Here is a 25,533-nt window from a genome sequence, read left to right as displayed (position 1 = left end):
TCTCGCAAACTATTGTTTCATCTATTTTGTCCTTTTTTTTTTATTGTTTCATGAGGGAGGGTAAATTTGATCCATCCCATTTGTTATTTCATCTTGGTGAGAAGTAGACGTCTTCTATTTACTTTTAACAATGCAAAGTGAGATTACTTGCTGTTTCTTGTTTATAGACAAAGCTTTTCACATAACATTTCTCCAAAATGCCCCAAAAAAGTTTCTAAGCATACACTAAACTTCACTGAAAACTATATATTCTTCTATTCTGTTTTAAGTAATTAACTTCATAGTCATTTTAAATGATAATGAGAATTTTTAAAGATAATTTGAAAGAACAGAGACTAAATGGAATGTTTTCCTGTGTAGACAGAATTGACCCTATGCTCAAATATATTATAAATTATTTTAGGTAACTCATAGTTTACAAGCTTTACTTAATTGTGGTTTTCTCCATGTCTTAATGATTTATTAAAATTAAATATCATCTATTATATTTCATCTTATCATATCTAGACTCTCTTCTCCTGAAAAGTTGAATTATTTGATGTTTTACTTGGAAATGGCTAATCAACAGTAACAGTTTACCGGTTATATTACTTTTGAACTAGTAGCAATAGTACTTACTTCTTTCTGCTTTAGTCATAATACGGAGAAAGAGGTCTCTCTCACTACACAACAGAAATGTCAGCATAAATGGAATCTGTTTGTTTGAGACAGAGTTTTGCTCTGTTGTCCAGGCTGGAGCGCAGTAGTGTGATATCGGCTCACTGAAGCCTTAACCTCCTGTGCTAAAGTGATTCCACTGTAGCCTTTCGAGTAGCTTGGACTAGAGGTATGCACCATCACATCTGGCTAATTTTTTAGGGGGGAGTTGGGTAGAGATGGAGTTTCACTATGTTGCCCATGCTGGTCTCGAACTCTGGGCTCAAGAAATTCTCCCATCTCTGCCTCCCAAAGTGCTGGGATTACAGGCATGAATGATTGCATCCAGCCAGAAATAGAATCTTAACATAGGTCTTATATCAGCAGTTCCCTAAAAGTAGAATATAAATGACTTCCCACTAATTTATAAAGATGTAAAGAGTAAAAAGAGAGCTTAATCAAACTAAGTAAATATAAATGGGTGTTCTAATTCTATATAATAAAGTTTAAAAGTAGCAATGATCAATTATGTTTATGAATATTAAGTTACCATACACATTTTATAATCATTTAGACATTTTAAGGTTATTAAGTATCTTGTTTTCTGACATATATTTATATACAGTGTTTACATACTCTTGATAATAGGATAAACATGATCATCAGAGGAAATTCTGAAGAGGGAAAGTTGTATTATGAGAACAACTTGTAAATACAAGTAAAGAATGTTTAAAATTATACTGGATGATGTCATGAGTCTCTCAGTCTGTATTGATCACTTTTGTTTCCATTTTATACATTTTATATATTTTATATTTTTTATCAAGTTCTATCTCAGGCCTTCAATTACAGATACTTTTATGTATGTATATAATATATATACATTATAGTGGCTGGGCACGGTGGCTCATGCCTGTAATCTCAGCACTTTGGGAGGCCAAGGTGGGCAGATCACGAGGTCAGGAGTTCAAGACCAGCCTGACCAACATGGTGAAACCCTGTCTCTACTAAAAATAGAAAGAAAAAAAAAATTAGCTGGGCATGGTGGCATGCATCTGTAGTCACAGCTACTCGGGAGGCTGAGGCAGGAGAATCACTTGAACCCAGGAGGTGGAGGCTGCAGTGAGCTGAAATAGGCCTACTGCACTCTAGCCTGGTGACAGAGCAAGATCTCAAAATATATATATATATAAATATATATTTATTTATTTATTTAAATGAAATACAGGTTACATAATAGATATTACATATACATTATAAATGTAATATATATATTCAGTGCTAAATTGTCTTAACTTAGTGTCCTAACTTAACTCAGTTTCTTTCTTGAGGATGTTGACAAGGTCACAAGTATTCCCTTGGCACTGTCCATTTTATGATATTCCATACGCTTTTGGGGCCATTTCTTTTACCATATCACATTATTTATTTTCAGGTTCGCTGTCTTCTCCCTCGTGTCTTCCCCCTCCCTCTGCTAAAGGTGACAGAACTTTACAGTATGTGGAACGATAAAGACTGACTGCTTTGATTTTTCATTATATGCTTTGACGTTAACTGGAGAGGAAGCTTTAGCGTCACTCAAAATCTTACCTTTCTTCTGCTCTCTAATGCCTCCCTGAGTCTTTATCATATACCCAATTTCAGAGCAGTTTTGGATTATGGAAACAGTATCTATTGGAAGAAAGCAATAATAAACAGGAAACTATTTTCTTCCCATTCTTTCCAAACCAATAGATGATGGAAGTGAAGGTTGCTTGATCATTTTCTCCAGAGTGAAACCAAAAGAAGTATCTCCAGACAGCATAGAACAAAAGGCCAAGGAAGCTACTTCTTTGAAATTCTTAAGAGAAAAGAAATTTTCGATCAGCACCAAGAATTCAACAGCCCTCTGACTTCCCGCAGTGATAGTCATGAGTGTAGGAGTGCAAGGGCTCTTCAATGGCTTACAGGTCAAAAGGCCATTATAAACCTCTCTAAAGAAACTTTAGCAATGTAGTTATTAGGCAGCCTTTAACTTCCTCTGTGTTTCCTCTGGAAGCTGCAAAATAGATTTTTCTTTATCTCATCTGAATTGTAGCTGTCTGTTAAAAATTTGGAGAGATAATAATGTGCTTAGTATTTTGACCTTTACTGAGAACACTGAACCTGCTTTAACTAAAATAGAGGGAAGCTTAAAATAATGGATTTTGCTACAGTGTTGCATGTGAAAGTAAATGGATTATCTAAAAAATATTGAAATGCATTTGGACAGGTATTGTCCATCATTTTTTTTAAAGCTGAAAAATACCGTTTAATGGTCATTATAGCTCAGGCTTTGTGATTAGACATAGATTTAAATCCTTACTCTGTAATGAACCATGTAGCCTTGGGGAATTACTTACATGCTACTTATCTTTAAAGGGAATAGTAACATCTTCTCAGGTTGTGATGAAGATTACACATTAAATTAGTAGAATTTTTAATGCAGGGTCCAAGACATTAAGTAAGCACTCAGTACATGTACTCAAGAGAAATATGAAGGCATAAAAGCATATCCCTGTATTAACTTTAAAAAATATTTATTGAGAAACTACTTACTTTATGGTAGCTCTTGTTACCATAAAGCTGAGGATATAACTGAAATATGAAATAGAATATGTATTTTGTTACCTCATGGAGCTCACAGCTAATTAGAAAAACAGGGCTGGGTGTGGTGGGTCATGCCTGTAATCCCAGCACTCTGGGAGGCTGAAGTGGTCGGATCATCTGGTATCAGGAGTTCAAGACCAGGCTGACCAATATGATGAAACTGCATCTCTACTAAAAATATAAAAGTTAGCCAGGTGTGGTGGTGGGTGCCACTACTTCAGCCTGGGTGACAAAGTGAGACTCTGTCTCAAAAAAAAAGAAAAAGAAAAGAAAACAGGCTGTATATAATTTTATATATGTATATAAATTTATGTGTGTGTGTGTGTGTATATATATATATAAACACAATACAAAAAGTACAAAAAGTAAAACATTCTGCATACAAAATAAATGTATTTTGTATTTACATGTATTTTATGTACGTATTTATATACATACATTAAATTGTATGCAGGCTGTTTTACTTTCTTTTTTTTTTTTGAGACATAGTCTCACTTTGTCACCCAGGCTGGAGTGCAGTGGTGTGATCTTAGCTCACTGAAACCTCCACCTCCTAGGTTCAGTATACATAACAAATATATATGTGTGCGTACATATGTGTGTGTGTGTGTATATGTGTGTCTGTGTGTGTATGTGTGCGTGTGTGTGTGTGTGTGTGTGTGTGTGTGTGTGTGTATATATATATATATATATATATATATATATAAAACAGACTGCTGAGAGATTATAGCAGTTGTCTTAACTTAGTAGGTAAATGGCATTAGGTCAGCCCACAAAAGAAGGAACATTAAAGCAGAGATAAGAAGGTAAGTAGGAATTCTTAAGGCAAAGGGGTGGTAGAAACTGGCAATTGTAACTCTAGCCAAGAGAGTCTGAGGAAGGAATCATATTAGGGGTCTCAGAAAACAGACTGATATGGGCAGCATATGGGAAAGTGGTACCCTCTAAACTAGTGAGATGGAGAGGGGACAGATTGTATAGGAGCTAGTGGCCATTTTCAGGATTTTGTGTTTTGTCCAAAGATCTGCTGGAAACTATTGAAAGGTTCTAGGCAGGAGAGTAAAGGACCTCCTGTTTCAAAAAATGTCACTTCAATTTCTTTGATGGGATTGACTTGAAGACATATTTGAATAGATGGTGACAAGAAGACAATAGTGACAATAGAGATAGGCATATGGTCCAAATAGGGTCAAACTGTACTGAGGAGGATAGGTAGCAATTTTTAATCTGCATTCATAAACTCATAAACTTGTGAATGCTCTTAGCATATGCCTGCCAGGGCTAGTCAGCTTAATGAAGAATGAGAAATTGCCTAATAGGAAAGCGAGTCAAGCAAATAGAGGACTCAGCCCTGGTGATGCTCTTTGAACCCCTGGATCCAATTGTATCCAAAAAGACATTCTTTGGACTTCTTATTTCTGTGAGTTAATATGATTTCTTTACACCCAAAGTAATTTGCATTGGACTTATGTCACTAAAAGAATACTGAAATAATTTCCTATTCCTGCTGTAATAAATTACTACAAACTTCATTGCTTAAAACCACCTACATTTAGTCTGTCATAGTTCTGGAGTTGAGAAGTCCAAAGTGATTCTTAAGGGGCTAGAATCAAGGTGGCAGGAAGGATGAGTCCTTGTGAAGTCTCCAGGAGAGAATCTGTTCCCTGCCTCTTGTAGCTTTTGAAGACTCCCTTTGGCGTTGGCTTGTAGTGACATTGCTCCAACCTTTGCTTCCATGATCACATCACCTTTCCTTTGCTATAGTCAAAAATCCTTCTTAATTCCGCTTATAAAGACACATGTAATTATATTTGTAACCCACTCAAATAACTTTGGGATAATCATTCTATTTTAACATCTGCTAAGTCCTTTTTACCATATAAGGTAATGTTCATAGCAAGTAAATAGAAGACTGAGCCCTGGTGATGTTCTGATGATTTGATTGCAGTCATCATTCAGTCTGTTGTAAGCACTAAACTGCCTGGCAATAGCTCTGTGAGTAGGCAAGGTTAGACATGTGTAAAGTGGGATGACATTATATGACGTAAAAAATTATAACAGGTTAACAAAGAAGCTGGGGAAGCAGCAGTTGAGAAGTAAGTGCAGAGACATACCCATTTCCAATGTTGAATGGTTAAATAGATGCTACACAAATTGTTGTTAAGTCTTATATACCCTAGTTACTCTACATGTCTGACATGGGTGGAACTGGGGCAGGAAATCCTGATAGGAGGAGGTGAGAGGCAATAGTGACAGCAGAAATAAAATTTTAGAAAGTCTTGAAGGTTTGATTAGAAAATTGAGCACAATCTAAAATACCTCTCAGAAAGAACATAAGTATAAAAAAGTAAAATGAATCCAAAAGTATTTTGTTGAAACTCTAAAGTAAATAAAATCTGACAGTACAATATATATTATACTATAATTACCCAATTACTGTATAAACTATAATTAAATATTCCCTTTATTTTATTGAATATGTTATTGCTAGTAAAGCAAAATATCCCATTATTTGTAGAATGCTTTTTCAAGTTAGCTCTTCATCTTTGTCTCCCAGAACTATTACTAAATATATGGTTTCAAGCTATTCGATTGTGAATTTTCCTACAAGGGAACACAGCTTCAGAAGAAAAAATGAATTGCTAGGATCATGTATTCTTAAATATATTTTTTGACTATAGAATGATGGGGGAATAATATGGGGTATGACAGAGTAGAGTTTCCCAAAGGATTTCCCACAGGCACCTGTCTCAGAATAATCAGCTTTGTATTAAAAATGCAGAATCTCAGATTTCCCATCATACTGTCTGTGTTAGTTTCATAGAAATAGTGTAAGAAACTGCCATAAACTAGGTGTCTTAAAACAACAGAAATTTATTCTCTTACAGTTCTAGAGGTCAGAAGTCCAAAATCCAGGTTCTCGCAGGCTAGTTTCTTCTTGGGGCCTCCGAGGGAGAATGTTCTGTGGCCCTCCCCTAGCTTCTGGTGGTTGCCAGCAATTCTTGGTGTTCTGAGCTTGCCGCTATATCACTCCAGTCATCACTTCTGCTTTCACACAGCTGTCTTTCCTCTGAGTTGATGTATGTCTTCACACGACATTCTTGTTTGTATGTGTCCATCTATGTGTCTCTTCTCTTTTTCTTATAAGGACACTAGTCATTGGATGAAGGACCTACCCTGCTCCAGTATAAGCCCATATTAACTTTAATTTTAACTACATGTGCAAATACCCGATTTCCAAATATAGTCACATTCATAGGTACCAGGGGTCAGGACTTCAGCATCTCTTGGAGGGGATACAGTACGACTCACAACACTATAAATAAGAATCTGTGGAGAACTGGAGCACAACTTTTGCATTTTTAATAATTATAAGTTTTGCTTTAAATTTTTGCAACCACTGATATAGAGGCAAGTCAGGTTAAAATATCACTCACCATTTGTAACGAAAACTGGAGCCTGCAGTAATCCTGGCTTTTATTGTTGAGAGATCATTCTCTCAGAATTTCTAGATTACAAAATATAAGGGGTAACATTTCTGTAGCTAATTGGCAACAGTAACTGCTTATTATCCTTTTGATAAGAACATAAAGAACATTTTGTAGCATTGTTAGTAATTAGACAGTGTGCTGTTTCAAATACAATCACAAAATCTTACTTGAATGCTTTCTTATTTTTTAAAAAGAACAGTGTATTGATGTATTACTCTAGTAATTTTAAAAGGAAATTCTTAGAAGTATAATTAAGATTTTCTATTTTCTGATTACTCATAAGAATAGTGACTTCACTGTATTCAAAGTCACACACTTTATGATTCATACCAAACTATGGTTAAATAAAATGTGTGGCAGAGTTCAATAATTTCCTAGACTACCAGACCCAAAGGATGATTCCTCTAACTTGGTAGGCTGCATTTTGTAAAAGCACATTTACTCAAGATAGCATGGGATGCGTTAGGAGTGTACAAATTAAGTGAAAGTATAAGACCAAGAGAAAGTAAGAAAATCTGCCACTTCAGTAATATTTTCTTAAAATCAGGTAAATCTTAATTTATAATCAAAATATATTTTCTATAATATGTAACATATTGGAAGTGATGACAGTATAAAGTCTGTATATTTTATAGAAATCCACCATTTCTTATGATGTTAAAGTAAAATGCTTACTTCTATATTTTGTTGTTTTTATCAGTTACCAGAGAAAAACAAATAAAATATATTAAGAAAACACTGTTTTATTCTCCACTGTGTGAGAAAAACATCTCCCAATGGTTGATGTTTTTCTCGCAGATTTTTAATTCACCACTTAAATAAGGTAAATTTTTCTTCTACGTAAAAAAGGAAGCTCTTGATATTTATCTTTCCTTTTTTATTCCCAAAGAAGGCATTTTTTTCATAAAGTAAAATTACTAACAATGCTACAAAATGTTCTCTATGTTCTTATCAAAAGGATAATAAGCAGTTACTGTTGCTTCTATTCCCCACTTATTAACTCTTTGGCCTGCTTCAATTCTGGACAAACAGTGACTCATAAAATTGGATGATGTTATCATCCAGAGAGATCAGTTATTAGCAATTAACTAAAGTTTTGCGATTTCCTTTTTCTACATTCATGTACAATTGGGTGGATTTTTCTACTGTCAAATTTCAGAAACATCAAAACCACAGATAAATATAAAAATGTGTATCATTTTTAGCTTCTTTGTGCCAAAAAATATATTCCCCATCACCAAATATTTTTCCCCTCAGCCATTAATTTAAACTTGATATTTTTTGGAATTTTAAAAAATACTAAGTCTGTTACTTATCATAAAGCCAGTTTTAAAATGTTTTAATTTAGAAGAGAAAAAAAGAAAAATACATTTCAAGAGATTCTCAAACATATACTTTTTATCTGCTTATGATTTTGAGATTGTTTTCAAATTTTTCAATGTCCAGCCTCCTGTTAATAACATAATAACTAATCTTATTCCTTCCATATCTCCCAATGATTGATGTTTTTCTTGCAAACTTTTAATTCACCACTTTAATACGGTAAACTTTTTCTTCTGTGTAAAAAACGAAGCTCTTGATATTTATCTTTCCTTTTTTATTCCCCAAGAAGGCATTTTTTCATGAAGTAAAATTAAATATCTTCATATTGTTTATGTGCATATGTGTCTAATATATAAACTATTTTTAATAGGAAAATAAAACTTTTAGTAGTAATAATAATAGCTAACACATGTATGGCACTTTTTTTTCCCCTGGTTGGACAGGCTGCAGTGCAATGGCATGATCTTAGCTCACCGAAACCTCCACCTCCTGGGTTCAAGTGATTCTCTAGCCTCAGCCTCCCAAGTAGCTGGGATTACAGGCGTGTGCCAAAACACCTGGCTAATTTTTTATTTTAAGTACAGATGGGGTTTTACCATGTTGGCCAGGCTGGTGTTGAACTCCTGACCTCAGGTGATCTGACCACCTTGGCCTCCCAAAGTGCTGGTAATTACAGGCATAAGCCACCATACCTGGCCATATATAGCACTTTCTTTGAGCCAGGCATACAATGAAGTGGATACTATTATCAATTCCATTTTACAAATGATAAAACAGAGGTACAGAGACACTAAATTGTCTCTGTAAAAATCAGATAGCAATGAGTTCTGCTGAGATTAAAACCTAGGTCATTTGGTTTTAGAGTGTGCTCCTGAATAGTACGTTACATAGGGTATACTTCAATAAATTAACCAATTTTCTTATAAAAATTAATCACATTATATAGAATCTTACTGTGTCACCCAGGCTAGAGCATAGTGGCATGATCTTGGCTCACCGTAACCTCCACCTTCCAGGTTCAAGTAATTCTCCTCCCGAGTAGCTGGGACTACAGGTGCCCACCACCACACCTGGCTAATTTTTGTATTTTTAGTACAGACGGGATTTCACCATGTCGGCCAGGCTGGTCTTCAAATTCCTGACCACAGGATATCTGCCCACCTCTGCCTCCCAAAGTGCTGAGATTATATGCATGAGCCACCATGCCTGGCCAATATTTTCTTTACTTTGAGAGGAATCTCTGTGAAATGAAGAGTCTAGACTTTGAAATCAGACAGACATTGGGTTGAAATCTTTAATATGATTTTAGTAGCTCCCAAACTGGAAATATTATTTAACTTTCTTAACATCTGTATACTCATCTGTAAATGGGGATAATTATACTTTACAGGGTGGTTGTAATACCCAAATTAAACAATATAGGTAGGTTGAGAGATAGAGTCTGGCACCTTTTAGCTGATTTGTTAGCTGATCAGCTAAAGTCAATAAGGAGAGATTAATAAATTATTTTGGATCCATGCCGCAATCAGGAACTTTTTAAAAATGCTATGCCAAAAAGTCAAGATGTGTTAAAAATGTCAATTTTTTTTTAAAGTACTAGAAGAAAAGAACTAAAAATACAAGATAAAACAATTAAAAAGGAAAGAACAATCTAACCAGTTAATATATAAAAATATGGTTTAATAAATACTGGTTTATCTTAAGAAAAATTATTCAAATTACCAGTAAGAAGGAAAGTTATTCCCAAAACATTGAAGGAATAAAATTTAATGAATTTAATTTGTTAATAGTTTTTTCAAATTTAGGAGAAAAAGATCAAATCCCAAATTGAAAATAAAAAAAGTTCACAGATAAAGCAATTTACAAGACAAAAAAAGATATATTAATAATGTAAGTATAAAATACTTTTCTTTTTTTAGATCATTGAATTAAAAACCATAGATATTATCCAGTAATGTAAAGAGTGGCAAATAATGTTACTATCACACAGCAATTGGAACAAGGGTAAATTAATTTAGTATTTTTGGAAGATGATGCAGAAATTTTAGTGAGAAAATTTTTATGCAGCCTCATTTATACAGAAATTCCACATCTAAGTTTTTAGCCTCAGAAAATAATTGTATACTACAAAATGTTTCATGAGCTAAGATACACATTATGGCAGTGATAATATAAAAATGGAAAATAATCTGAAATACCATTAATATGGTACTGGTCCTGCATACTTCTATAAATAGCTTTATAAGGATTAAGGAAGGTCAGGCGCAGTGGCTCATGCCTGTAATCTCAGCCCTTTGGGAGGCTGAGGTGGGCAGATCACCTAAGATCAGGAGTTTGAGACCAGCCTGATCAACAGGGAGAAACTCCGTCTCTACCAAAAATACAAAATTAGCCGGGCATGGTGGCACATGCCTGCAATCCCAGCTAGTCGGGAGGCTGAGGCAGGAGAATTGCTTGAACCTGGAAGGTGGAGGTTGTGATGAGCCGAGATCAGGCCATTGTACTCCAGCCTGGGCAACAAGGGCAAAACTCCAACTCAAAAAAAAAAAGAGGAAGATCTATATACTGACATGGGAGATGCTTATACTATATTAAGTATAAGACATAGATGGCTGAACGATCTTTAAATATAAAGGTAAGATACCATTTATATATGAAAATACATATGTCACTACTCTTATCTATATATATGAAAAATATATTCACCAGTAAATATATATTTTTAGATTGGTTTTATTTTGAACAATGGGAAAGGTACCATTATAACTGGAAAAATAGAAACATTTTTATATTGAAAATCAAAACATTTTATATTGAATATATATTAAAAATAAAAGCAAAAATAAAAACATGTTAGATTGAATATATATTAATGAATTTAATTTCTTATTCATGTTGGATTTAACAGTATCTATACAAATATTTTTAAGACGAGATGTATAAGTTCAAATATAACTCAGATTCTGAAGGGTTGGTGTAATATTTATCTCTACACTTTCATTGTTAAAAAATTTATGCTTAAATATTTTAAGAAACTTCAAATGCTTTTATAAACCTACCTTAAAACTTCTTCCACCCTACACTGTAATTTTGTTACTATCATAACCACATGAATAATAGAGGCCCAAAATATTCTAGCTTTTCATGTCCCAGAGTTTCCCTCAATCTCAATCTCTTCAAATCATAAACTCAGCTTTGAAATTTTTGACTTAAAAGTCAAAATAGTGGCTCTAGCCACTGTTACTCTTTATAGATGAGTTAACTTTATTTTTTAATTGTCATTACTGTTTTAAATCATGTTGAACTCCAAAAAACACCATTACAAATGGAAGATTGCCTTTTCATTAAGTTCAGAAGCCAACTCCCAGGTTTAGATCAGAGTATTTCATGGTGACTGCATGTAAATGTAGGTAGGCATGTAAGGGTGTATATGTATGAATCTGTTTCTAGGTGTGTATATGCATGTGTGTTGTACGTGGAACTGTATACAGACATGCATGCTGTATACACATATGTTTATGTGTTCTAGTAGTGAACATGTGTGTATGCTCATGTACATCTTGTGTGTGTATAATATACAAAGACAGAATATCTAAAAATAAAACATTTACAGTGCATTTGAAATGAAGCAAGCATTTAGACATTCCCATTTACAAACAGTACTGGGGGATGATAAGGTTTTAATCATATGTGGGGAAGCATTGCAGGCTTATTGTAAACATCAGCAGCATCTCTGCGGTCAAGTTTACAGGGTAATTACATTTCTGAAAATGGAAGCATATGGAATTTTTATGGATCCAATGTGCTGTGACAATGAAATCCAAATTTTGGTAAATGAATTTCATGCAAAATATACTTATTCTAAGATATTAAAAAAGAAAACTTATATGCTTGATACTACAGCACCACAAAACTATGTTTCTCATAACTGATTCATTTTTTTCCCAAACTGCAAAGTCAACTCATGTGCACAGAACAACAACAACAACAAAAATGTCTGTGGTCTGAAAAGCAGCTAACCTCAATCCAGGAAGCGTAACACTAAAAGTTGAAACACATTTTAGATTTTAGTTTATCATTATTATTATTCACCTTCTTTTGGTCATTTGAAATGTTTAGAACTTTTAAAAAGTTGTGAAATAACATTATATAATTTATTGAAACATCCCTTTTTTCCCATCTTGCTTCCCTACATTAATTTTGGCATTTTTTTCTCCCCATTTGTTTTTTAATTCAAGTATAGAAAATATATGAAATACAAATTTTTGTAAGATTCATAAACTGATTAAGTGCATCAAAGATGAATGTTTCCCTCTGATTCTTTTATATTTTTCTTTACATTATTTTAAATTCATAGTTACATTTCTGAAAAGTAGTGGTACTAATTTTTTTTAAGGACGTCGAAGGAAATAAGAGTATAAGCCTGATTTAGGGAAACATTCATCAATTGGTATTGAAGAAGATTCTATCTGATTGCCATGAATCATCTACTTTGGGGCATGTACACATACATATTGTAATGTGCAGTAAGAAGCTTAAGTATTAGGGAAAAAGCAAAGCAAATTTTCTTTTAGGAATCAGTAATGTGTAAAACAAGGAAATAAAACAGGCAAAACGAAATAAAAAATATAATTCAGTATAACATGCATATTTTTATACATAATTAGATTTTCTATTTCTTGATTCTATGTGGAACAGAAGAATGTGTAAGAGCTTAAGTTCAAAGCAGGAACCTCATGTTGCAATAGATCTCCTTTATTTGGAAATATTTTTAAGGGCTGAAAACAGCTAAAATACAAGAGAATTCCTCATAAAATATAAGTTATATTTTATGAAGATTGGCAGACTGAGCTGCCTTAAATTATTTCTGGGACAGGACAGAGTATTAAAAAATCAATTAATTCACTGACAACTCAATACACAAATTATGTTGGCCTCTTAAGGGTTTATGACTTTAAAAAAGTCTTCTATTTATTCACACACACACACACACACACACACACACACACACATAAACTCAATCATTATTTATGTGTACCCTTATGATTGCTTCAATGGAGAGATCAAAGAAGTAAGAAAATACCCTAAGAGCAGAATTTTCTAGGGTTCTGCCTTTTAGAATGGATTTATTTTGTGCCCACAACAAGAATATTCATTTGCAAACAGATCATTTGAGTTTGGAGTCTTTTTATTTGGTATTTACCATAATAAGTCAGAAGGTCGTACTCATGATAGTGGCACTCAGGATGTAGGAAAGAGTAGTATTCAATAGAAAAACAGGGATAAATCATTGAAGTACCAGTGTATTAGATAGAAATGGCATAGTCATGTGCCTACAAAAGCAGTCTTTGCTTCAGTGTAAATAAGAAATTATTAAATGAATCAATAAGTAGCAAAATAGATGAAAAAAGATAATTCCATGTCTACATAAATGCACTTATAAAATAAATTTTCTTTCTGAACAAAAAACTGTCTTAAACAGTACACTTCTTGAATAGTAGTTTTTACACGTCAGAAAAATTATCTTCATTTCTCTTACTACCCATAAATGGCAAAACTCTTATTATTCTGTTAGCAAACTCACTGAAACCAAACAACAAACAGAGAATTCAATAGGGTGGATCTCCACAAATTGATTGGATCCTTCAAATTACCTGGGATGCTGATTAAATATTTAAATTCCCAGGTTCCACTTAGACCTACCGAATCCAAATCTCCACAGGAGGATTATTAAGATTAGGTAAGACAACTTGCAAATAAATACGCCATATATTGTGGAAAGTCACTTATTCTGATTATTATATACCATGTTGGCAATTGTAATAACTACTTTGCTTTTTAAGGGTTGGGATAAGACAGCAACAATTCTGACCTGATGTTATTTTTAATTGTTTGGTCCAGAAAAGAATGGGGAAAAAAATAGTTTTCTATGTTTTAAATGTCTGAGTAATGTACTTACTACAGTTTTCAGCTTTTCTATTGTCCCGGATTACTATTCTTTGGTTGATTGTGCTGAAGAGTGTTGTCCAGTTAATGGTATGATAATAACATAGGTTGCTGTTGTCTGTAATATAGATGTTTCCTGCACTGATTTCCTTCAGGGACTGGAACTGTAGAGAGGTGATGCCCTGTTGCTTGAGGATAAGCAAGGAGAGGCCACTAAGGAGGAGGGAGGGAGAAAATGGAACAATGAAAGCATTCTAGAAGTAAAATAGGCTGTCACATTTTATTTCAAAAAGAATGTTAATGGAGTATAAACAGAGGCTGAATTCATAAATCTGTTTAGAATGGTATTTGTTTTTACATGCTATATATTATCAGTTTTTAAAGTAATAATTTGACCTCCCAAAGTAAAATGTCCATTGCTTGCAGTTATACATATTGGCAGTATATCTCTATTTCTGTGTATATATTTACCACTGAAATGTCTGGTCACTATCTTCCCACCCCAAGCCTTAACTTTATGTTGTTCAGTGATGAAATCCTGTATTGAGTAAAGACATGTTTACAAAATGAATGTTCATCTACTCAAAGTAAGACATTAATTCTTCTTTAACTGTGTAATAGATTTAGACATACTTTCAGAGGGTAGATAGTACAGAAAATGATTGTAAATATTTAGCTTTAATTTATACCTCAGACACCAAAGAACTGTAATAATTGAGGAATGTATAATAAGGTTAGGAGATAGTAAAAAGTAAAGAATAAAACTAAACTAAAATTAAAAAAAGAAAACAAACTTAGATGCCTTGGGTATCTGGGGAAAAGGTCTCTAAAAGTTAAATAACAACTGCTCTGTTTAAACCAATATCATTTCAAGGAAACTGCTTTTATTTTAATATAGTTCACATTTTTGTAATTACTTACTTTTCCATTATCTAAAGAATAAACATGCTTCCCACATTTCAATTAGCCAATAATTATTATTTCACATTTTGGAGATCAAAGCTTTCCCCTTTCATTTATAATTTTAAATATCCTTTGCTGTTAATATTTAGAATTATTTTCCATGGGTGTCAGTGTGTGTGTGTGTGTATGCTCAATGATAAATACTAACATGTAACTCTTTCTCACAAATTTTGTCCCCATTGTCACTCTCTTGAGTTGTTGATTACAATGTTAGCACAATGTCTTGACTGTCTTATAATATTTATTCAATGGATAGTAAAAGTTGTTTACATGTAGCACTTGAATAGATGGTATCTCTCAACTATCCTTTCTTATTAAGCTCCTTTCTCCTTTACATTTTTAAAACCTCTTATAGATATAACTGTTTTGAATTTTAATAGTAAAATTCAATGTACTTTTGATAAAACATTATAAAATCAATGATGATATTAATTTTAGAGATATTTTGAATTTAAGTGGACAAATTTTAAAAATTATGTAAATTGACTTTTTATTGCTCAAACTAAGAACATTATACACATGAAATCAGATAAACCTGTTATTTATTGTTATAATGTGAATTTAAATTACTGACATTATAATTTTATCAATGTTCTTCTAAACCTGAATTTTTTTGTCCATTTATTAACCAGCTCTACATGTAGAGTGGTGGGCCAGTTCCTAAAACATCATCCCTGTGATATGTAGTTAAAATCATAGCACCAGAGACAAAAAGAGCACCTCCTGGCACAACAGTATTGATATCCTATACACCGGAGCCATTACCATGTCACACAACTCTTATCTTTTAATTATGATAAATCTAATAAAAATGAAAGTTTAATTGAATTGCTCACATCATGTACTCCATACTTGCAAAATACTAATATTATGTTGAGTGACAAACAATTGAAAAATCAAACTATGTATTCTGTAATACTTCATACCATCATCAGAGGTATTTTCATTGGAAATAAGGATAGAAGCATGATTTCCTCAGAATCAGTAAATCAGTAAGACTGATGGTTTTGACTTAATGAACACGCAATGCTCCTCTTGAAATTTGTGAGACCTGGAGTGTTAAACATATTCACTTACCTATAGAGTACTCTTCCACCAATGGTCACCAGGTTAGAAAAAACACTGAAGTCAGTCATATTTGGGGGCCATGACTGTATGTTCAAGAAACCTACGAGTGAAGAGTAGTAAAAATAAATCAGAATATCGTCTTAGTGTTGATTTTTCTTGAAATATAGTGAAAATGTGTTGAAAGGAGGGAAGTGAGAAAGGATAATGAACATTTCTATTTTTGAAGCATTCTATTACATATGTATTTTTCCAAGATTGAGTGTCCTACTCAATGAAACTATAAATGTTGAAAGGTTTCAATGACTCACTTTGATTCATTCTTCTAAGTGTAAAAATGTAGTCTAACTAAAGAGAAAAATATAGTTTCAATTTCTCTGAAATCTTTTACCTCTTCTTCTGTACACTTATGACATCAGTGTCAGCATTGTATCCTAAGACATTAATATACATATCTAAACTTTCTCATTAGATTTTGCATTATTTTATAGTAAGTCCATGTCTGATTCATATCTATGGGCCCCATATTACCTACTAAGACAGTGTTGAACACATTACATGCTCAATATAAATGTGTTAAATGAATGATACATGTTATCCATGCTCAATAGTACTTCTCTTGAAGAAATAAACAGAAAAACCTAGGTCAAAGATCAGTTGACACTTGCAAAAGCAGTAATGTCAAAATTTCAAAGATACTCATTTTATAATTCCATGGGCTTTGAAAATGTGCATAAAAACTAATGACACCATTGTTAAAAATAAGAGTTTTTACAAACTAAAATTTGCTTTGAAAATGAGATGCTGATTCCAATCTTACGTAATTTTTTTCTTTTTTTTGAGACAGAGTCTTCCTCTGTTGCCAGACTGGAGTGTAGCGGCATGATCTTGGCTTACTGCACTCTCCGCCTCTCAGGTTCAAGCGATTGCCCTGCCTCAGCCTCCGAGTAGCTGTGATTACAGGCATGCACCACCACACTCAGCTAATTTTTGTATTTTTAGCAGGTACAGGGTTTCACCATGTAGGCCAGGATGGTCTCAATTTCCTAACCTCATGATCCACCCTCCTTGGCCTCCCAAAGTGCTGGGATTGCAGGCAGGAGCCACCATGACTGGCCAATCTTAGGTCATTTTTTAAAAAAAAAGTTATATTGTTCATAGCACAACAGTTGCCCTTTAAAAAATTACCTGTTATCTCTCTGACTGTCCGAAAGACATTCAGTTTCTCTGGGTCTATGGCTTCAATTGCATTGTAAGGGTCCCTAGAAAATCAAGAAGACATATAGCCAAATTTAAATTTTAACAAAGGAGTGAAAATATGAGAAATGTTACAATAATTATTTTATTCAAATTTAATTTTAATTAGCAAGAAGGATGTTTTCAATGAATGTCTAAATTTTTCTGTGCTAGACGTGGAAGGGGAATAATAGATGTTTTGGGGAAATTTTTGATGACACAAAATACGAGTTTTACATCAAAGGCTATTCTAGATCCATACAATTATTCAGCTTCAACTATTCTGATGAAATTCCCAAAGATAATAAGTTCATGTAAAAACCATTTTATTTTATTTTGTTTTAAAAGTTATTCTTAATTGAGAAGAATATATATATAGTCTGGAAATAAATTCTAGTGAGAACAATTGGCATTTCTGCTCCTCAAAGAAGCATACATTGCTAATAGTATCTGGTGTTCATAAGGATAGTAACAAACACAGATAAAATCAATATTTTTTCTGTAGCTCTACATTTATCTATTTGTGAATTTTCATAATAGTCATAGCATTGTCTGAAAGTTTCTCTTCATATGGATTACTTAGAACCATCTTGTTCCTATCTAGCTTATTCATATTTATGTTTATAAATACAGGAACTATTCATTTCCAAGTATATGAATTCAAGCAAGACTTAAACATTTTTTTTTAAAGGAATGCATAGTAAGTTTTAAAATGTTATTACATTAAAAGACATTTCATACTATCCTGGGTAGAGATCTCATGATATATATTATTTACAGAGAGATTAAATTTTCTCCATTGGCTACTTCTTCAAGATAGATCAAAACTATATGAACAGTGATCTTAGACTTTTTTAGAAGTATGTATCTACTTGCAGCAGCCAAACAAATTCTATTCTTACTGTGGACATCTCTTCTTTTACCAGTCTCTGAGAACCCTTCTTTTTGGTATGGCAAATAACCACCAGTGACCCACTATATGCAGCCTTAATAGGGCTCTCAATCAACGTGCTCCACAATCCCCTCACAAACAGATAGGCATATGGCCTATGTCCTGGAGATTTGTGTCTAAATCCATTGGCATTTATTCATGCCAGCATTCAAGCCTTGAAAAGAGTATCAGTTCCAGCAACCTTGATCTCTGGAACCGCCTTGTACTGGCTTTCTGAACTTAGTTCATCAGCACATTCTTTTCTACTGCAAACCATTCCACATCTTTAAAAAAACAAAAAAACAAACAAACAAACAAAAAAACTTTGCTTGATTAAATTACTGTTTCAAACTAACAAGTGCAATCAATACAATGTACTACTAGTTTAACATGAAGTGTTTTATTCCAGGCTCAAATACTGGATATTGCTGAGGTTGGAGAAGTGCTATAAATGTGTTTCCCTATAATTCACACATAAACTATTGATTAAAATTTTCTCAATGTCACATTAATATCTCACAAAAGCTTAAAGTCTCAATTAATTGTTCTAGCAAGCTTGTTCTATTTACAAGCAAAGATATATGGAACAAATAACTATGCTTTAGAAAACTCTTCACTTTTTAATGTGCAAAGAATTTTGTATACACAGGAAAATAACAGCTCTGCAGTACAAGAATGAGCTTTCAACATTTGTTCTTTGATGAAAAGCAGTGTATAGAACAGCTCAGGTCATATAACCAAATATCTTGGCTTTACTGAGAAAGACTCAAAATTCAGGGCAAGCACACAATAATGGGGTCAGTCCAAACCTTTACTGAGAATACTTCCATGTTGCCGGGAATGAAATGAATCCTGGAATGTTACTATGAAGCCCAATGGACCAGAGATATTTTACACAGTTAATTTTAGAGATTCAGGACTCTCGTAAAATAAGTTGACAGAATTCCACTCACTGACTTCAAAGTATGTTTTGGGAGTTGCATCCTACAGCTACTCGAAATTCATAGTACTTTAAATCAGTTAACTTTTCTAACTAAATTCAGAGCCATGCAAAATAACATTGTGTCTACCCCGTTATTGTGTTCAGTGATCCAAAATAAAGCTCAAGAGAAAGAGAGTGAAACATTTTCACTGAAATAACTTCATCACCAAGCTTATTATTTATCTTCCATTTTCTATCACCATTGCAGTCTACCATGTAAACCCTTTCTTGCCAGTGTCTCATTGTGACACAGCATGAACATGCTTATTTGGTGGGCACTTTGTTACTGTAAGCACACACAAATCAATGGTGTAAACCATAACAAAACACGAAAGAAAAGTTTTGCTAATGATAAGCCTAAACACTGAGGTTTCCTGCAGTTTCCATTCTAAAAAGAAAATGAGTGCCTACTGCTATTTCTGGCAATGGTACTATTGTACTATCAATTAACATGCAAATTAACTTTCTTGAGCCTATTTATATATTAAAATTTTAATTGGCAAGTTGCCAGTAAATATATTTTATGGAGAAACTTGTTTTAAAAAGCATAACAACCTCATTTAAGTATTATTTTTGCATTTTATTAGTTAAAAACATCTCAGCTATTTTAATCAAACCATATGTTATTATAAAAGTTGGTTAGTAAAATATTAAAGGTAATGGAAATTAAGTGAAGAAAAAGCATTTCTTTAATTTATTGTAAGTTTTCTGCTTATAATATCATATATTATCCACCTTTAAAATATCTGTCTACACACACACATACACACACACACACAACATTCATGACCATACTTGAATCTATACATATATTACATGTCTAAGTCTACTGAATTAACTTTATATCCATACTTTCCTAAAATAAAAGAGAAAGGCTTCAGAATATATGTTTCATGCTGGCATGACAGTGAGAATAAAGAATACACCGTAATTCATTTACATGCTTATATGCTTATCCTGGAAAATATCTTATAAATTACACTTGACACCCAATTATAATTATAATTTCAAATATTCCAGGTATAAATGCTGCGATTAAGGACAAATAATCATGTGAACTGAGAAGCATGACTCATCTTAAGGAAAATGTTGCCTTTATTTGGTTTCCAAAAGGGTCTATATAAGACTCTAATCAAGTCTATACAATTAATATTCATTGCACAATATGCTATGCTATAAACTAGACAGAGGCACTGCAATTTTTCTTTTGCACTGCCTTCTTCTCCTCCTGTTTTGTTTTTCCTTGATTTTCATTTCTCTCTATTCCTATCTTTCTCTCACTCTCTCTCACTCTCTTCCCTTCCTTCCTGCACTTCCAACCTTCTATTTTATACCACTCATTAAGGTTTTACAATATGCCAGGCACTGAGCTGAGCAATTCAAAATAATTTGTTTTTAATCACCACAACAATCATAGGAAATAGGTATTTATTGTTAATCCATTTCTCAAGTTTTTTATTGGAAGAAACCTAATGTTTGACATGAAAGAAATCCACCCAACTCAATGCAAACTCTCCATAGTAGAGGTGCAAATCAGACTCCAATCTACTCTGGATCAAATTATCCAAGAAGAAATTCTAACTCTCATTTTCTGAGTTTACATTTAAGACGAACTTGGTTTACTTTCTACTTTTAATCCATGTAAGTTGATTTTCCATAAGTAATTTTTCACCTGGATAAATTAGCAGTATTTTTCTCCTTAGAAGTCTGGGTTAGTCCAAAGTAGTATTCTTCCCATAAACTTGGAAATGCATGGTCCTTACTGTCTTATACATTTTTATTCATTTGACTATTGCTTTCCATTTTTTATTATATTTATTTATTAAACTTTACTCCATTCTGAGCCAGAAGTGAATAAAATAAACATATATAGTCATTATAGTCATTCTAGAGGTTTTGTTTGTTTGTTTGTTGACAGAGTCTCACTCTCTCTGTTGCCCAGGCTAGAGTGCAGTGGTGCAATCTTGGTTCATTGCATCCTCTGCCTCCCATGTTCAAGCAATTCTACTGCCTCAGCCTCCTGAGTAGCCAGGACTATAGGCATGTGCTACCACGCCAAGCTACTTTTTGTATTTTTAGTAGAGACTGGGTTTCATCATGTTGGCCAGGATGATCTCGATCTCTTGACCTCATGATCTGCCCACTTCGGCCTCTCAAAGTGCTGGGATTATGGGCATGAGCCACCGTGCCTCGTCAGAAATCTGGAGTATTAATAATTATGTTCTACGATGAACCAAGACTAAAATATTCTCAACCTCAATAGATCATATATTTTTGAAACCTTCCTACCCATGTTTTATCTGTAAGAATTTTAGACTTAGCAGGTCACTTTTGGTGGTTTGCAATCGTTCTACTGTCAAAAAATTCTTGCAGTGTTTCTCAGTGGGGGCAGTACCACCCACTGACAGGAAGTTGTCAAATCTGTAGAGCTGCTTCAGTTGTAACAGAGATTGGGGAATCCTTTAAGTTATAGGTGTTATCACAAGGTTGTTAACTGTCCCTTAAATCAAAGGATTGCCTCATGTTTTGTACAACTTTAAAATACCCTACTAGACGTTTAGGACTCATATGTGCAAACTTCATTCTTGGACATACTTTGGCCAGGCATAATTCCCTAGCTGTGTTGCTCCAATTTCACTTGATCTTAGCCAAAAAGCCAAGAAGCAATTTACTCAAATTTCAATGAAAGTCATTTCCCTCTTTTTTTGGTAATATAACAATGTATCTGGTTAGTTGTTTTCTATTCCAGTGGTCAGCTTTTCCTTTGCTTTTTATTTCCTGATACTTCTTACACAAAAACGTCTTCTAACCTCATTTTTCGTAAATCCAAATTTTCACATTGGAAACTGTGCATTTTAACAATATATATTTGATTGTACCTTACTTTTTTGTATTTCTTTTTATAATTACAACTACAGAATTATAATCATTAGAATTATATATATGCAAGTTATATTATCTATAAATTTCATTTCAGAATTGAAAAGTGGCAATTTCTTAATACATAAAAGCAGAATGTTGGACCAATAAGGATAAAAACCACCTGTCTAATGCAATTCATGTGAATATGATTTCAACTCTTTCCTCATACTGAAAGGCTTGAGGCTAATTCATTTATTATTTCCAGGTGAAAGCAGGCAATGTGAGTCAAGTGGCTCTCTCTTCTTATTTCTCAGAAGACATTATTAGCATAATATAATCTTATATTCATGTGATATTTGGTTTTAAATATAGTTAAAATGTGGGTATATTGCTTTATTAAATATCATATATGCATTAAATTATGAAACAGCACCTAAATATTGTCCCAGGTCTCTTATGCAATGAGCCAAGGAGGGTAAGACAGCAATGTAAATGGATTGAGAAGGCCGGGGGACTATGGTAAAGTTGACTAAATGTGTCCCATCTCTAAAGGACTATTGCCACTGATAGGCTTTGGCTGTGTCTCCATCCAAATGTCATCTTGAATTGTAGCTCCCATAATTCCCATGTGTTGTGGGAAAGACCCAGTGGGAGGTTACTGAATCATGGGGGTGGGTCTTTCCCATGCTGTTCTCATGATAGTGAGTAAGTTGCATGAGAGATGATGGTTTTATAAAGGGGAGCTCCTTATACAAATTCTCTCTTGCATGCCACCATGTAAGACATGCCTTTCTCCTCCTTTGCCTTCCACCATGATTGTGAGGCCTTCCCAGCCATGAGAAACTGTGAGTCTGTTGAACCTTTACTTCTTTGTGAATTACCCAGTCTCAAGTGTGACTTTATTAGCAATGTGATAACTGACTAATCCAGCTGCCCACTTCCAACAGACTGTTGCCATGTAGGAATATGGGCTGAGAATTACCAAGTCTATACCTTTTAAGAGGTAAGTTAGAAAAAACATTTCTTAGGCCAGATACAAAAAATATGCGGTGGGGACTACCAACATACTATTATACTATCTAACATGGGACCATATTAAAAGCTACCTATTAAAATAAACAAGATATTTAAGCAATCATACATATAATTTATTTGAATGAAAAGAAACATTTTATTCTATTGCTCTTCCCATTCCTTTTTGGACATATTTATTCATAACATGTTAAATTAGTTTGCTTTTAGAAATGATCTGATATATTCTCAGGGTAAGATTTTGAATTGAAATATATGAGACATAGTCTTTATCTGTAGCCTACAACACTAATATTTAGGGATTAAATAGTAATATAGATAAATAGATAACATACAAAGTTAAAATACAGACTTTCAAAGAATACAAACTTGTTTTTTTCCAGTTAAAACCAGCAGGTAGTTCTGTAATGAAGGAGCCCAGGTAAATTATGTTACAATTTTTATTACTAAAATGAAATTCATTTAGCAGGAAGTCTCACTGTGTTGCTAACCTCCCAACTAAAGGGGAAAAAAAAAAGAAAAAGAATACATGAGGACAAAGAATTTCTGGAAGAAGCTCAGGGGAATTTCAGCTTACTGATTTGTTTTATGTCAGATTTTTTACAGGATATTAATTTATGTTGTTTCAATCTAATCAGTTAGAAATTTGAATGACTTCTCTCACCTCAACTGGTGATACTTTTTCCTAAACATATCCAAAGATAAGTCAAGTTTGCTGAAAACTGTGAATTTGAGAAAATGTCCTGAAAATATATTTTAGTTTAAATACAAATTTATATTTTCAACCTTAAGTAGTCACCAAACTAAAATTTGAGCAAATTCCAAAACTAGTTTACTGTCACTTCTGGTGAAATCAGGCCCTTGCTTTTGTTGGTGAGGAGCATTAATGAAAGGTAAAAGTCTTCAGGTTCCAGAGGAATCAAACAAACAAAACTAAAGAATCTCTTCAGCTTTGTCTACACTTTGTAAAATAATTTGTACAAAAATTTAATACTGACCCATGAATACCAGTGACTAAAAAGATCAAATTCCCATTGATCTTGGTACAGTTTATGAATTTGTCAATGTTACTGGAATCCACAGTCTGAGCTGACATCAGTGATCCTGTGCCAATGCCATCACAAGCTGTAGAAACAAGACTTAGAGTTAGGGGATTGAGGAACTTATTTTTGGCCAATAAATCATTGTATTTTCACTATAAAATAGCAGAATATTTTTAACTGTAACATACAAAAATATATTACAATTTTTTTTCTAAAAAGTAAAATAATTATTCATTCATTCATTCAATATTCACTACTGGTTCTGCTTTAAAATCTTGTCCCTGCATTAAAATCTAACGACCATGACTCATCATAGGAATTACATTTTATATCAAGACCCAGTATACACACACACACAACATATACACAACTCTAACAGAAATTTTATCAATCAATACTTCTCCTAACTACATATGATTATCTATTTTCTGCTCTATTTGAAAATGTTATTTTTAATAATTTTGAAATGCTGGTAACTTTAGTAAAATAATTTCATGGCCTACATACTAATGGTCTACCACCTGAAATTTTAAAAACAGAGGTCTAATGGAGAATATGTAAACGAAGAGTTCTGATGATGTGAATTATAACCAGAATCAAGGGCCATTTAAATATTTATACTTAAATTGAACATGTTTTCTGAAGCTTCTAATTTAAACAAACAAATCTGTTTGGGGGTGCGGCGTATAGAGAAAGAGAAAGAGAGAATAAGGAAGAAAAAGAGAAAGGGGAGGAGAGAGAATACCATTTAAAAATAAGTCTGGAGTTTGTCCTTTTCTAAGGCACTCCTGGATACTTTGAAAAGTTTAATAACATTCAGGAGATTCAAACTGTACTTTCATCTTGCTTAATTTAGGTTTCATTCTGGTAAGGAATTAGAGTACTCACAGCTGGAAAAGATTCCTTCCTCCACTAAAATTCTATGGCATGAATTATGGGATATGTTTATTTTATACTTATGGTAAAGTTTCTCATCATTTCATAGATCTCATCTTTCGAAATACATTTTTAAGATATGGAGAGTAAATTTCATGTCCCTCTGCATCTCTTTTTATGCTTAGCAGATCATTTTGTATACAGCAGCAAGCAACTAATATGTGTTGTGATGCCAATATAACCGTGTGAACTCTTATTTTTTACAAAGCTTTTAAGATTTGCTATTGACAGAATAACATGCAACTTTATTTCTGAGTTCCTATCAATGTTACTTCTGAGTTTTTTTCTGGACCATTTTAGTAGATACAATTAAAATTGAATAATATACAGTGTTATAAAAGTCGATATTTTGAGGAACTGTCCAAAATCCTGGAAAGCGTGTGTAGGCAGGTTTGGTTGTGAGGGTGGGTTTATATTAAAAAGTGAATTAAAAACCTTGTTATATAGGCCCAGTTTAAC

At 33.2% G+C, this 25,533-nt stretch overlaps 1 protein-coding gene across 2 annotated transcripts in view; it reads right to left on the bottom strand.

The window, feature by feature from the left end:
* The window catches only part of ERBB4 (erb-b2 receptor tyrosine kinase 4), a 1,187,482-nt gene that overhangs the window by 318,509 nt on the left and 843,440 nt on the right, over nt 1–25,533 (bottom strand). For both annotated transcript variants that reach the window (XM_012446038.2, XM_012446041.2), the window contains exons 9-12: nt 24,094–24,220; nt 17,241–17,314; nt 16,065–16,155; nt 14,038–14,237 (exon numbers count right to left, since the gene is read on the bottom strand). In XM_012446038.2, the coding sequence (XP_012301461.1) occupies nt 14,038–14,237; nt 16,065–16,155; nt 17,241–17,314; nt 24,094–24,220 (492 nt within the window). The remainder of the gene's footprint in view (nt 1–14,037; nt 14,238–16,064; nt 16,156–17,240; nt 17,315–24,093; nt 24,221–25,533) is intronic.

The sequence above is a fragment of the Aotus nancymaae genome, unplaced genomic scaffold (assembly GCF_030222135.1).
Source record: "Aotus nancymaae isolate 86718 unplaced genomic scaffold, 86718_ANA_hifiasm-v0.15.2.pri h1tg000008l, whole genome shotgun sequence".
In the NCBI taxonomy this organism is placed as follows: domain Eukaryota; kingdom Metazoa; phylum Chordata; class Mammalia; order Primates; family Aotidae; genus Aotus; species Aotus nancymaae.
The sequence above is the reverse complement of the archived record's forward strand: the minus strand, read 5'-3'. Positions and strand labels throughout refer to the sequence as shown.